The sequence below is a fragment of the Hippopotamus amphibius genome, chromosome 12, assembly GCF_030028045.1.
Source record: "Hippopotamus amphibius kiboko isolate mHipAmp2 chromosome 12, mHipAmp2.hap2, whole genome shotgun sequence".
Taxonomy (NCBI): Eukaryota; Metazoa; Chordata; class Mammalia; order Artiodactyla; family Hippopotamidae; genus Hippopotamus; species Hippopotamus amphibius.
In genome coordinates, this window is record NC_080197.1 from 62,663,987 (window position 1) to 62,679,945 (window position 15,959).

The following is a 15,959-nucleotide window of genomic DNA, read 5'->3' on the forward strand; positions in this document are numbered from 1 at the left end:
CATGCAGTTTTGCCAGAAAGGTCATTGCGGTCCAAAGCGCCTATAGATTTTTTTCAAATATGCTAAGCACCGCTCTCTACCCCAACCCAGTGTATAGATGCCAGGCTGCAGAGAGGGCGTTTTGTAAGAATATTCATCTTGAACTGGTATGACTCTCAGAATCTGTTAAGCAGAGTTTAGGGAATTTCTAGCAGTCCCCCAGGTGATATGCAATGATATGAATTATTCACATGACAGTGAATCCCAGGAATGCCTACTGCAATCAGGACATTCAGTAAAATGGTTCAAGATTCTGTAGGATATTTTGACAGTGCATCTGTATAATACCATATGGACAAACAGGTATGGAGTGTTCGGTTATGATACAAAAAGCATCATTTTTCAGGTGGTCCTTGGCCAAGGCTGTTAACATCATATTCCTTCTTCATGATTGTAGTGAGTCATCGCATGTGATGTCACTGAAAGCTATATTCTGAACTACTTCTTCCAAAGTCACTTCCACTTATGAAAGCAAAGAATGATCCAAAATCCCCCTTGGTAAAGAGTCCCAGTAGCTCTCAAATCAGGAGAATAAACTTACACAACAAACAATAGATTTCTCCAGGTGATCTCTCAGAAACTATAAAAGTACAAAGAAGCATCAGTATCAACCCTTTTGGATTTAATCATTGCTGCAATATACTTCCAGCTGAAAACTAGGACCTAAGCCCTACCTAAGGAAAAAAAATTAGAAGAAAACTGTGAGCAAATACGCCTTTTATTTATTTATTCATTTATTTATTATTTATTTATTTATTTATTTATTGGCTGCTTGGATCTTTGTTGCTGCATACGGGCTTTCTGTAGTTGCGGTGAGCAGGGGCTACTCTTCGTTGTGGTGCATGGCCTTCTCACTGCAGTGGCTTCTCTTGTTGCAGAGCACCGGCTCTAGGAGTGCAAGCTTCAGTAGTTGTGGCACATGGGCTCAATAGTTGTAGATCTCGGGCTCTAGAGCTCAGGCTCAGGAGTTGTGGCACACAGGCTTAGTTGCTCTGTGGCATGTGGGATCTTCTCTGCCCAGGGCTCAAACCCTTGTCCTCTGCATTGGCAGTCAGATTCTTAACCACTGCGCCACCAGGGAAGTCTGGAGCAAATACTCCTTGAACTAGTTACACATCTCCAGTGAGGTATACATATTGTGCCAGTACAAAAACCTGATGATAAAACAGGGTACGGTAGTGTGATGACAACGTATGCACTCTAAATAAGACACAGAGGCAGCATTCAATTCCTTTTTGGTGGCAAGCTCTCCAGGTTTTTTTGTTTGTTTGTTTCTTATTTGTTTGTTTTGTTTTTTATGCTATCAAAAACTGGTTGATAGTGCTATTTTATTTTGATTTTTTCATTATAAATAATATTTATTGAATGCTTGGTATGTGTCAAGCCCCTTTCTAGTATTTTATTCACATGCATAATCTCATTTCATCATCACAGTATTCTAATGAGATAAGAACTACTATTATCTCTCCTTGCTATGAATGAGGAACCCAGGGCACAGAGAGGTCAAGTGACTAGTCCAAAGCCAAACAGCTTGTGAGGGCTGCCATCTGGATGCTGCCCAGCCAGACCTGTTATTGTTTTAAATTTATTTTATTGAAGTATAGTTGATTTACAATGATGTGTTAATTTCTGCTGTACAGCAAAGCGGTTCGTTTATACATATATATATACATTCTTGTCTTTATTCTTTAAGAATTTTATTGAGATATAATTGACATACAACACTGCATATATTTAAAGTGTACAACTTGATATTTTTTTCTTATTAGTAATACATATATGGCAATCCCGATCTCCTAGTTCATCTCACGCCAACCCCCCACCCCGCTTTCCGCCCTTGGTGTTCATATGTTTGTTCTCTACATCTATGTCTCTATTTCTGTCTTGCAAACCGGTTGATCTGTATCATTTCTCTACATTCCACATATATGCGTTAATATACGATATTTATTTTTCTCTTTCTGACTTACTTTGCTCTGTATGACAGTCTGTAGGTCCATCCATGTCTCTACAAATGACCCAATTTCCTTCCTATATACATTCTTTTCCATATTCTTTTCCATTGTGGTTTATCACAGAATACGAATATAGTTCTCTGTGCCATACAATAGGAACTTATTGCTTCACTAGTGCTATTTTAGATGCCCAATAGGTTCAGAATTTCAGAGCAATTAGACTTTCAAACTGTATGGAGATTCTATTTCCCCAAATTCTAAGTATGGAGCAACATTTCAATAATGTAACATGAAAAATCATTCATCCAACAATTAATTATTAAGCACTGCTTCAAGCAATAGGAAAGGGTACATGGATAAATGCACATACCTACCTTCATAGAGCTTACATTCTGAAAGGAGGAGGAAGACAATAAACCAGATTATCAAATAAACACATGATATGTTTGGGATGATAAGCACCTCGGAAAAAAGTAAGTCAGGTAAGGGAATAGGGAGTGGAGGTGGAGACGTGATGGGCATGTTTTGTTTTTGTTTTTTTCTTTATGTAGCATTTGAGAGAAGTCCTCTTTGATTACGTAAAATTTGAGGGAACAACAAGTAAGACTCAAAGCTTCATCTACAGAGGAGATGCCTATGTATCCAAGAGGGAAAAAAAACAAAACAAAAAAGAAGTTACTTTCTTGGACTGTTGCAACAACTCTGCAAGCTCTGCATATCCCAGATAAGCTGCTTGCAATCTAATATTTTGCCTGCTCCAAAAACCAAGCAAGATATTTTATTTATTTTTATTTTTTAATATTTAAAAAATATATACAATTTTTAAAGGTTACTTTCCATTTACAGTTATTACAGTATATTGGCTATATTCATGGTGTTGTACAATACACACTTGAGCCTACCTTATACCCAGGAGTTTGTACCTCCCACTCCCCTACTCCCATATTTCCGTCCCCGCCCCCCCCACCCCACCGCTGGTAACTGCTAGTTTGTTCTCTACTTCTGTGAGTCCAAGCAAGAAATTCTATATTAGAGTACTTCTGGTTTCCACAGTACAGTTGTTCTTCAGTTTCTACAATGTTTTTCATTTACAAAATCCTTTTTTACTCAATTGTTTGATTACCTAGAGATAAAAGAGAGGTTCCAGGCAGCTGGATTAGCTATATATAGTTAAGAATACCAAATTTATTTTCTTTTTCCTTATTTCAAAGGCATCCGTGATAAGAGATTCTTTTCCCCACCCCAATTCTGAATTTATTCTGTTTCTTTAACCAAGCAAACAAACAAAAAAACATTGTGTGATCTTAGTGGGAGATGGGATTCTGCTTTCCACCACGAAAATCAAAGGAGGACAAAATGTGATCCCCCCCTCCCCACGTTTTGGAGCAAATAGGAAGCAAATCAGAGATTCAGAATCAACCAGTCAGATGCTTCTGCCAGGATCTTGAATAATGAGAAAATAGTGCAAAGAGGCCAGGGCAGTTGGAGAATATACATTATTTTCAGTGGCAGCGCGAAATCCAACACAAAAGTAAGAAAAGGTCTGTGTCCACACATTCTTACCGACAATGACTTTCTTACATATTTAGTCTTTGTCAATTAGATATGTAAAGAATGGTATGGCATATCCATTTGTGTTTGAATACTTAGTTTTAACATTTTTTACCTGTTTGTTTGGCATTAGTATTTGATCTTCTATTTATCTATGAGTGTTTCTTTTCTATCAGATGTCTGTCTTTTTTCTTACTGATTTTTAAGAATTGTATACACACACACATATGCCTTAAATGTCACATGTTGTTTCCAATTTGTCACTTGCCTTTTAGTATGGTTATTAATAGTTTTGCAGTTATTGACTTTCAAGTCCATGTTAATGCCTTAATGTGAACTCTAACCACCATTTTTTGGCCAGCATTTCCCCTGTGTGTTGGCATTACCTAACCTCAGAAAGATGGATGACACTGACGTTATCTTCTCCTTGGGGACAATAGTGAGAAATTAGGAATCAATGTTGCTTCCTGAGGGAGAGAGAAAAACTGGGGGACAGAAGAGGAAGGGATATTTTTCAGAGTATATATCTTGAACTTTTGAAACTTAAATGTTGGGAGAATATTGCTTATATAAGCAAATTAATTATATTTATATAACGAATTAGTTTAATTAATGAAAACACTGAATTTGGAGCAATACCAACTATGGAGTGGAACTGCTCACAAAATGAAGATACCCTTACTAATACAGTAAACATTGAAAGGATATTTTTAAACACTATTTGTGTTACCGTGTAGAGCTAACTCGAACTCCATGTTGGATCTGTTTCTTTGACTTTAACCTTTGCTTTTCATTGCTTTAATCATACACAATGAGCCCACCTCAGGGAACCCTACCCACCTGTGAAATTAACACATCCCTTCCCCCGAGGCTAGTCATTCCAAGAGATGTTTTGCAAGACTGATAACCCTTTTTACTTTACCTTCCAGCCTCTCCCTCTCTGATTCTCTAAAACAAACTAGCATGCAGAGCCCAATAAGATGTTTTTTTAGGAGCCATTAGTCTGCCATCTTCTAGGTCTGGTGGCTTTCTGAATAAAGTCGTATTCCTTGCCTCAACACCTCATCTTTGATTCATTGGCCTGTGATGCAGCAAGCAGAGTGAGCTTGGACTTGGTAACATTTGTAATCATTAGATTCCATATAAATATTTAGAAACAAAGCTACAGTTTTAATTATGTCACTATGTGTGTCCATATGATTCCATATCTATCAATGAAACATAAAAACATTTTTAAAACTTATGTCTTAAGCCTCGTAGGCAGTGGTGTATTGGAATCAGCTCATCCTGGCTCACAAGAGCCAATTACCAAATTTCAAGAAATTTGTGAGCTGGTTGCTACACACAGACATTATTAAAAATTAAATTATGTAAACTTACAATTAAATATTATACTGAGAAAAAAATTAATAAATCCTCAAAAGACGTCACTTCCTAATTACTTCACTGCATTTTACCATGATCAATACTCTTGTTTATATCTATTGCATTTGTATGGTGGAGACATTATGTAATGGTGTTACTTTGTATCTCTTTCCAATTCTGTATTCGCATTAGTAGCTTGAAATCAGTCATGGTGAGAGTATTTACACCATGAAGATAGACAAATACTACTCATAAAACATCTTTCTCTCTCTCTGCCTCTCTCTTTTTCCTGGAGTGCTGGATACCACTGCTTGTAGGTCTCTATGTGTGAGGTTATTCTGCATTAGAAATACAGATGTTAAAAGACTTCATTGACCTAATTTTTTTTTAATAAATTTATTTATTTATTTATTGGCTGTATTGGGCCTTTGTTGCTGCACATGGGCTTTCTCTAGTTGTGGTGAGCAGGGGCTACTCTTTGCTGCTGTGCGTGGGCTCCTCATTGCCATGGTTTCTCTTGTTGCGGAGCACAGGCTCTAGGTGTGTGGGCTTCAGCAGTTGCGGCACATGGGCTCAATAGTTGTGGCTCACAGGCTCTAAAGCACAGGCTCAATAGTTGTGGTGCACGGGCTTAGCTGCTCCGTGGCATGTGGGATCTTCCTGGAACAGGGGTCAAATCCGTGTCCCCTGCATTGGCAGGTGCATTCTTAACCACTGCACCACCTAGGAAGCCCCGACCTAACTCTTTAGGCTAATAAACTGAGACAATTAATTTCAAGACACATTTTTTAAAAAAATTTATTTTCTTGAAATACAGTTGTTAGTTTCAGCAGTACAGCAAAGTTATTCATATATATATATATAATATGTATATATATTCTTTTTCAAGTCTTTTCCATTGTGGTTTATTATAGAATATTGAATATAATTCCCTGTGCTATACAGTAGGACCTTGTTGTTTATCTACTCTCTATATAATAGTTTGCATCTGCTAAACCCAAACTCCCAACCCATCCTTACCCCACTCCCCACCCCCTTGGCAACCACAAGTCTGTTCTCTATATCTGTGAGTCTGTTTCTGTTTTGTGGATGAGTTCATTTATGTCATATTTTAGATTCCACATATAAGTGATATCATACAGTATTTGTTGACACATATTTTATTTTATTTTATTTTATTTATTTTATTTTTTTATAAATTTATTTATCTATTTATTTAATTGGCTGTATTGGGTCTTTTTTGCTGTGCACGGGCTTTCTTTAGTTGCAGTGAGTGGGGGCTACTCTTTGTTGTGGTGCACGGGCTCCTCATTGACGTAGCTTCTCTTGTTGCAGAGCACCGGCTCTAGGCCTGTGGGCTTCAGTAGTTGCAGCACATGGGCTCAAAAGTTGTGGCTCACGGGCTCTAAAGCGCAGGCTCAATAGTTGTGGTGCATGGGCTTAGGTGCTCTGCGGCATGTGGGATCTTCCTGGAGCAGGGATCGAACCTGTGTCCCCTGCATTGGCAGGCGGATTCTTAACCACTGCGCCACCTAGGAAGCCCCTTTTATTTTATTTTTAATTGTTTGTGAAGCAGTGAGAAAATTCCAGAGGAATCAAAATCATAATAATGTGGTCTTCATATACAGTCTTGCCTTCTACATCTTTCTGGACAATACAGCTGCCTGACATAGAGGATAAGGGTGTAGACCCCAGAGCCAGGCTGCCTTGGCTTTAAATCCTACTTCTGTTACTCTGTACTTACTTAACCTTAGGCAGATAGCCTCTCTGCAGGCCAGTTTCTTCATTTGTAAAATGGGGATGTGAAAAGAACTTACTTCATATAGCTTAATGAAAATTAAATTAATATTCATCAACTACAATAGAGTCTGGCACAAAGTGAGCCCGAGATAAATGTTATAGAAAGACATACATTGTAAGAGGGGTTTGTCTGCTATCCTGATCACACCATACAGTTCATCTAGGAATTAATCACACTATGGTTTTCACGAGAAGCCTTGGCAACCAAGCATTGACTCTGCTGTGGCAAGATACATAAACAAGTGTAGCAAATGCCCAATTACTTAGTAAAAAATCATCAAAATAGCAGTTCTTTTCTTATTTTTTTCACAAGAAGTGACCAAGAAGCCTGGGTTGAACCATTTCAAGGGAATAGCCTGTTAACTGTAAATATTCTTCAAAATGATGGCATACTTATAATTCTAGCTCAAATCTCCACTGCAAAAATCTTCATTGCCATGTGCTAAATTTTTTATTCCTTTTGTTTTTACTGCTACTAAATGCAATAAGCCATGAATTCAACTCGGTAGGTGATTTCCATCATGTACCCTGAGCAATCTCTATCTTTCTTGTCACAGACCAATATTCTGGAAAACAACAAATGTCTCCCTGCCTGAGCAACAAAATCTTCTAGGCAGGGAGAATCAGTTATGTATTAGAAAAAAAGGGCTGCTTTTCCAATGTTCCATATGGACAGAACACTTCCCACACACTTGATCAAAGTAAAATGACCGGAGGTAGTTTAGTGCACAGCACAGTTAAGGGCACAACAGGTGGAGGCTGACGGACCTCATGGACTCTATTCCGCCTGACACGCATTCTGGAACAGGTTCCATTAACAACTCTTTGCCTCAGTTTCTGCCTCTGAAAATGCAGAGAAGCACCCATGCTCTATTGGCTGTTGCTCTATTGGGGTTAGATGAGTTACACTGTAAGGCGTTTAAAGCAGTGCTTGGTGCACAGCTAGTGATCAATAAATGAAAACTCTAACAATGACTATTTTTGCTATTCATCTATTTCATAATACCCATCACTCAATGTTATTTCAATAAGGTACTCCTGATTTTCTATGTCAGCAATTTATTATGAATTTTTATGAATTTTCAATTCTTTGATAGTCAGTAACTAGACATGTTAATAGACACCTAACTTAGATTTAAAAATACTTTTTTTTTTTTTTTTACAATGCTACCCTCTCTCAAAAGAGATTTTTCATGATGATTTTACTTTGCTTTTCCAGATGTAATTACTCCAAATGGCTTGAATGTTAAGAAATTCTCAGCAGTACATGAGTTTCAAAATCTCCATGCCATGTACAAGGCCAGGATTCAAGATTTTGTTCGAGGTCATTTCTATGGGTATGTTTTTTCTTTATTAAAAAAAATTTATTGTGCAAAACAGGGTTGTTAGAGCAAATGTTTATCTTTCCCGGTCCCCTTTGTACTTTAACAGAACTCGTGTACATTTTGTTGCTGTGACTTTATTTCATTGGAACCTGTTTTGTCTTGTTTTAGTCATTTGGACTTTGATCTCGAAAAAACGTTATTCCTCTTCATTGCTGGGAGGTATGAGTTTTCAAATAAAGGAGCTGACATCCTGCTAGAATCCTTATCCAGGCTAAACTTCCTGCTGAGGGTAAGAATGCTCTAGAATGCCATACAGTGCTTTTATAGGAGGACTTTCTTCTATGAGAAGTAAAGAACTTTCTGGCTTCTTAAATAGTTTTCAAAAGAATATACAGTTTTGAAGACTTTAACAGCCTTATTCTAAAAATGACTTTGGTCTTTCATTTATCATATTAGATTGCCACACTGTTCACTTGTGTATTTGCCTGTGATGTCGGGTATTTTTTAAAGAGAGCCACAAGCTTATCACATTACATGTGCTATGTTTTCTTTCTTTCTTTTTTAAGAATCATAGAAGCAAGATTTTATTGGAAATGCACCTAAAAGAATATTTTTATGTTAATTTTAATTAAAAGTTTTTTATTGAAATATAGTTGTTTAAATACAATGTGTTAATTTCAGGTATACACAAAGTGATTCTGTTATACAATATATAAATGTATACATATTCTTTTTTTTAACAATTTCTTCCATTATAGGTTATATATGTGCTATGTTTTAAAACAACCACAAAACAACCACATAGCATCCTTTTTCCCACCTATCCCCCAAGAGTTTGTAAACAATTGAAAGGGAAACATAGATATATCAAACAAGTGGAGAACAAAATCTCACCTTTTTAAAAACTGATAAAGACTATACTGGAAGATGTGGCTTGGGTGTATGGCATCAATAGGCTTCCTAATATAGGACCTTGGTGTTAAACTTGGTGGTATTAGACATCCAACTACAGGCAGCTCTGGATGTTGCCATCTTCCCTCAACCAGCACAAGTCTTCAGAAGAACGTGTGTAGCATGTCTGACAGCCAAGCACTTGCCATCTGTAGAACGGGGCAGACACTCACAAATTCTATTCCTCTCCCAACTCACTTGCTCTACCTCTCCCTTGAGACTGAAAGTCTTGAACTGAGAAACTAGGAGAGGTCCCACCACAAAGAAATATGAAGGAGAGTTTCCCATCCCAACAACGTGGAATCATTTTTTGCTCAGGAGAGTAGGACTTAAAATATGTTCTGAACTAACCCAGCAATAAAAACCTGTGCCAAAAGAAGTACTGTGTCATAGCTATTGATGAAAATTATTGGCTTATATTCAAATCCCATCACATAAAAATATAGAATAAGTAACAGGAAAATCGGGGAGACCAGTGTAGAAGTCCAATCTTCTTGAGATACCGAGACAATCTAAACTTTCCTGAGCTCTGTACTGCCTTCCAGTTCAGATTTTGTTTCTTGGACATAGATTTAGCCTGCCTTAGAGCAGACACTGTACCAAGTATGCTAAAAGATTTACTAAAACTACATTAATAAAAACCCAAGCCCATAAAATAGGATTGAAAATCAGAACAATTATTCAGAAATAAACTGGAGTCATCTTCTTTCACAGTATTTCCTGATACTATTTAACAAGCTTTATAGACGGACTTACAGCTATATCAAACATGTATCATGTCTAGAGACATTATTAATCAATTTATCCATACCTTTATTAAACATTCACTTTATTTTTAGATGTGAAGAAAAAACCAGTTTCTCTTATTCTAGACAGCAAAGATAATTATATAAAATTCTTGGAGAAATTAAAAGAAGGCATTCTCTTTCCATATAGTACGTTTATTCTTTCACAGCACATTGTCTCCTCATGGGGTGCGTTTCCTAGTCTCTGGTTCCTGTGGATGTTTTGAATAGAATGTCAGGTCCTGGATGGCAGAGATCGCAGATTAGATGCTAAAGTGCCCCACATGCAGGAGTTCGTCATTTCAGGATATAAAAGCATTCATCTGTTCACAGTTTTAAGTAAGCTGATGCTTTCATTCCCACAGCTGTTTGGCATGTCATTTGCTTCTGAGAAATTCCAAGTCAACGGTATTTATCGGAATAGGAAAAGTAAACAGATTATAGAGTCAAAAAAACACCAGTTTGACTCCCAGTTTTGCCAATAACCTGTGATAGGAGCTCAGACAGAATATTGAAACTCTTGTGCCTCTCTTTGGAAATTATTGAGGAGAGTGATAGCCACTGTGCACAGTTATTGCCAGGCTTGGGTTGTTATGCATGTAGAGCACCCAGCACAGCACTTGCCACCCCAAAAGTTCTGAGCCCCCATGCTTGTTCCTTTACAGTTAAAATAAAAGAAAATGCAACATCATGAAAATCAAGACATTTAACAGAAAAATGTGAATAATCTATTTGTGCAAATCCATGTGAATTAGCTGTAAGAAATAGAATAAACCCAAACGAAATCCTCATTAACTTTCCAACCTGAAAATGTGAAGAATATTAGCTCACATCTATGTTATTTTTTAACCACAGAAAAGCACATTGATATCAACAGCAATTGCTATCTATTTTGGACGATCGATGCCATGAAAACACTGTGTGTGTGGATTTTTAAATTGTTAATTGACATATCTTGATTGAAAGACATATTTAAATTAGTTTCTGAAAATCCTCAAGACAGTAGGTGTAATTTCTTTGTCAATCATAAATGAGTATTCTTTTTATCTCAAGATATTTCAAAGTACTCTTTTTCACATTTAAGGTCCATCTGTCATGTGGTTTATCTTATCTCCGATAGTTGACTCTGTTGTGTTTTCTAATCCCTCATTAGATGCATAAAAGTGACGTCACCGTGGTGGTGTTTTTCATTATGCCTGCCAAGACAAATAATTTCAATGTGGAAACCCTGAAAGGCCAGGCAGTGCGAAAACAGCTATGGTAACCTCACATCTTGTAAATGTTGTCAAGCAATGGCTATAAGGGGATTTTTTAAGTGCATGATTTCCAGTCTGTTTCTTTGAACTGTTTTTTTCCTTAAGATTATTATAGCATGCATACTACTTGGTTCTCTTCTCATTGGGCTACTATCTTAGATTATGTCATGCCTATAAATCTGTGTTAGTATAAAAACGTTTGAATGACCTACCATGGAAGGATAAGGCCACTACAGAAATCTCTAAAGATAGGTTGAATTTTTAAAAATTTTTATTAGGGAAATGTTAAAACATATGCCAAAGTAATGAGGTTAGTATAATGCTGCCCTACTTGCCCACAGCCCAGATTCAACAATTATCAACGTATTCCTGATATTTCATCGATACCTCCATCCACTCCCCTTCCCCCCACCCTCCCCCGATTATCATCAAGGGAAAAAAAAGTACACTCTCTGCACTGGTCAGGGTGTTCAGCTGCCTCTCCTCTGGAGGTTTTAACTCAGGCTAAATTGGCAAATAGGAAAAGAACAGAAGAGGTGATGCAAAAGGGATCTGTAATTTCAGAGAGTGCACTGACAGAACAACAGCCCTGTCATGGCAAAGAAAGACTTAAAATGGTGGCATTGTTTAAGATGTAAATCTTTCTGTTCATACAGGGACACTGCACATTCTGTGAAGGAAAAGTTTGGAAAGAAACTGTATGATGCATTATTAAGGTAGGTGCTTGGAACACTGAACACTTCAAACATTTAGGGCTTCACTATTCAGACTTAACCATTTAGACACTATACTAATTTTGTTCCAAATATAAAGGAATTAAGTCTTTGAAGATGTATTACATCATGTGAGCAAGTTTTGTTTATCTTTCATCTGACAAATATTTGTTAACAGGTTGTACAAATTAGAACATATTTATATATACAGATAGATTCCGGTTCAATGGAAATCTCATTAAGGGTTAACATGTCAATCTGAAGCGGAGGGGGATTTCATGAGATTTTAAGTCAAAGTATATATTGACTCCATGTATATTAAATATATATTTACTATATATTTTATTAACATATATTTATTAATTAACATATTAATTAATGTCAATTAACATATTCACTGAATAAGTAGTATGTATTATTTAAATAAATAATAAATAAAATATATTAAATGTATAAGTAAAATAAAATCTAAACAATAAAATCAAATTAAAATGTATTATAAAATAATATGTACAAAATAAAATGTATTATAAAATAATAATATGTACAAAATAAAATGTATTATAAAATAATAATATGTACAAAATATATGGATCTTGTTACAATATGAAGAGAAAGCTGTGTTGTCTCCTGATGCATGGTAGCAGGTGTGCATCATTTTCTTTTTTTTTTTTTTTAAGGTTGGGTCAGGGTCAAATGTCCCTTAATTTATTTGAAATTAATTAATTAATTTATTTGGCTGTGTTGATTTTTCATTGCTGTATGCAGGCTTTCTCTATTTGAGGTGAGCGGAGGCTACTCTTTGTTGCATTGCATGGGCTTCTCATTGCGGTAGCTAAGATATCTTGCTGTGGAGCACAGGCTCTTGAGTGTGCAAGCTTCAATAGTTGTGGCACATGGGCTCAGTAGTTGTGGCTCGCAGGCTCTAGAGTGCAGGCTCAGTAGTTGTGGTGCATGGGCTTAGTTGCTCCGAGGCATGTGGGATCTTCCCGGACCAGGGATCAAACCCGTGTCCCCTGCATTGGCAGGTGGATTCTTAACCACTGCACCACCCAGGAAGTCCCTGATTTCTTGTTACCAGTAAAAATATCAACTTACAGGTGGACAACTTATGGCCACTGTAAAACACAGTACTCAGGGATGGACAAAATATAATGAGAATGTCCTACTGATCATCAACACGAAGGCTTTAAAAATTCATTTCAATTTTCTTTTATGCTATCCAAGGCGTTCTTTTAGCAAACTTTCTCACACTTTAGGAATTTGTCTGTGAGCTTCATCAGGAAACAATGTTTGCTTTACATTTATTTTTAAATTGCTTGAAAGGGTCTCTGACACATAGGAAGCACTCAGTTAGTGCCAGCTGTCTTTATTTTTATTATTAAAACTGTTTTCCCCACAGAGGAGAAATTCCTGACATGAACAAAATTTTGGATCGAGACGATCTGACAATTATGAAAAGAGCCATCTTTTCAACTCAGGTAATAAAGGAAGAAGTGCCCATCACTTCCCATAATTGCTCAAGTCCATTTAGAGCAATATCTTAATGTATTGGAATGGGCTGATTTGGAAAATTTTTAAACCTGAGAGCTAGGAAAGTCATTCCTAGGTATCTACCTAAATGACAACTTTGTAAGTTCTCTTTCTTCAGTGGTTTTTCAAGGCTCCTTTAAAAAAATCTCATGGAACTTGTCTCTGTATCTGCTTAAAAAATTCATTTGGAACCAATATGTCCAATTGAGAAACCATGTATGTTGCAATGACAACAGAAAACTACCTAAAGTTTTCGAAAAGCATAGAATTCGGAGTCACTATAGAGAAAAGGGGAATGTTTCTCAGTCGAGTGGAATTGTAAAAATGAAAAGTGTGTTAGGCTTGTAGGGGAATCTTGTCAATAACCGTGAGGCACCGGAGGACAGCCACCCTAGTGGGAACCAGAAGAGTAGCTCATCTGGAGTCAAGCCTCCAGGACACTCTTACTCCAAATAAGTCCCAGGAGCCGTCAGGAAGTCTGGGCTTTTCATTGAGTGGCTGCAGGTGAAAAACGAAAGTGCCACGGGTTCACAGTATGGCAAGGAAGTTCTGTACCTGTCATCCTTCTCTGAAACACACACACAACTCGCCATTATCCTTAGTGTCATCTCAGACCAGAAGGCATAAAGGCTGGTTATCATGCTGCCAATGACCTACTGTTGAAATTAGTCACACTTATGAATTCTTTTCACAAACTGACATTTTCTCCCCCTCTGTTCCATCAGCGGCAATCTTTGCCTCCGGTGACCACTCACAACATGATAGATGACTCCACGGATCCCATCCTCAGCACCATTAGACGAATCGGTCTCTTCAACAGCCGCACAGACAGAGTCAAGGTACAACTAATTGTTTGCGTGGGGCTCTACAAAACCATAGAGAATAGATTTTTGAGAATTTATTAGAAGCATCCCTCCTTTGTTTTAACATCTATCTGAAATACTGTAAGTGATATTTCTAAAGAAAATTAATTCCGTTTCTGGTCTTGAGCAATGAAAGAATAACTATTTTGCTATCATTCTTAAACACTGAAGAATATTTGTGGCTTTGAGTTGTAATTGAGCTTTCATTTTCATTGTACAATACTGTCAGCAAGCATCAGGAAATGGCCTCATTTCTAATGAAACACATATGGACTAAGAATTGCTTTAATGAATGAATCTCGGAGATTAATGTGAATTGTCTTTGTTTTTTCCTGATAAAGTTCAACTTACGGGCAGAGGGTGAGGAGCTCCCAGTTTCAGAGCATGTGGCTAATGATGGTTTTATGTGCTTTTCTAAAGACCAATTCGTTCCTTTGACTCTTGAGTTTTTACGATGATGAGGCACAGTATTGGGTACATGAATAAGACTTGGCTTCTGCCACTGCGGAGCTTAAGCTCTGTGATGTTTACCGAGGCGTGTTATTTTCTAGGCATGGCGTTAGGTGTGGGAGACGTGGGTGAATGTGTCGACAGGTAATTGCCTATCCTCACTTACTTCCATTCACCGGCATTCACGATCAAGTTATAAGCTTTTACTAAACTTTTCAAAGGAAAAGGTCCCACGGTCCCTTCTTTCTAACACTTTTAGCAGATCATGTGAGTTGTAAACTCCTTTAGAGTCCCCTCATACTGGCCTCAAATTTAGATTTTGACTCATTCTTACTCCTTTTCCTTCAAATTCTAAGGGCTTTTCTGGGATCTTATTTCCTCCCACATTCTTAAGAAATGTATCCTGTTTACCTTTTTTATGTTGTAGGCTTACTAGCTCCTCCCCTTGCTGTCTACAAATATTTCTTAAATTTTTCCACATGAAAAAACAAACTTTGCCTTAACTCTGTCTCCTCTTGATGTTTTAAAATGTTTTTCTACTCTTCTCTGCAAAGTTTCTTGGTGAAAAAATAGTCTATTCTTAGATGGATTTCTCATCCTGCGCTTACTCATTGATGTAAACATGAGTTGATATAATGGAAACAAATGAAAGACCTGCTGCAACAGCACAGGTGAGAGATGCTGAGGGCCCCTTCCGAAGGCCTTATCAGAAGTGCTGGAGAGGATGGAACAATGAGAGAGATGGTTACCTGCAGAGAAGACCATACTTAAGTGACCAGTGGACACTGAGAGTGAGAAAAAGGGAGACGGCAAGGCTTCAGTATTCAACCCACACTTTCTAAAAATGAAGGAAAGGCTTTATTTAATTTTTAAAATTTATTTATTTATTTATTTATTTATTTATTTATTTATTTATTTATTTCTGTGGTGTCAGTTGTTACTTCTCCTTTTTCATTTCTAATTCTGTTGATTTGCGTCTTCCTTTTTTTCCTGATGAGTCTGGCTAATGGTTTATCAATTTTGTTTATCTTCTCAAAGAACCAGCTTTTAGTTTCCTTGATCTTTGCTATTGTTTCCTTCTTTTCTTTTATGTTTATTTCTGATCTGATTTTTATGATTTCTTTCCTTCTGCTCACTTGGGGGTATTTTTGTTCTTCTTTCTCTAATTGTTTTAGGTGTAAGCTTAGGTTGTTTATTCGATATTTGCCTTGTTTCTTGCGGCAGGACTGTATAGCTATAAGCATCCCTCTTAGAACTGCTTTTGCTGTCCCCCATAGGTTTTGGGTTGCCGTGTTTTCATTGTCATTTGTTTCCAGTTATTTTTTTATTTCCTCTTTGATTTCTTCAGTGATTTCTTGGTTGTTTAATAGCGT

General features: G+C 37.0%; 1 protein-coding gene across 1 annotated transcript in view; it reads left to right on the top strand.

Annotated features, from left to right (window-relative positions):
• Positions 1-15,959, top strand: part of GYS2 (glycogen synthase 2) — a 59,310-nt gene that overhangs the window by 26,378 nt on the left and 16,973 nt on the right. Inside the window, exons 6-11 of the mRNA XM_057702075.1 lie at positions 7,930-8,047; positions 8,204-8,324; positions 10,925-11,031; positions 11,684-11,743; positions 13,143-13,221; positions 13,999-14,112. Coding sequence (XP_057558058.1) covers positions 7,930-8,047; positions 8,204-8,324; positions 10,925-11,031; positions 11,684-11,743; positions 13,143-13,221; positions 13,999-14,112 — 599 coding nt within the window. The remainder of the gene's footprint in view (positions 1-7,929; positions 8,048-8,203; positions 8,325-10,924; positions 11,032-11,683; positions 11,744-13,142; positions 13,222-13,998; positions 14,113-15,959) is intronic.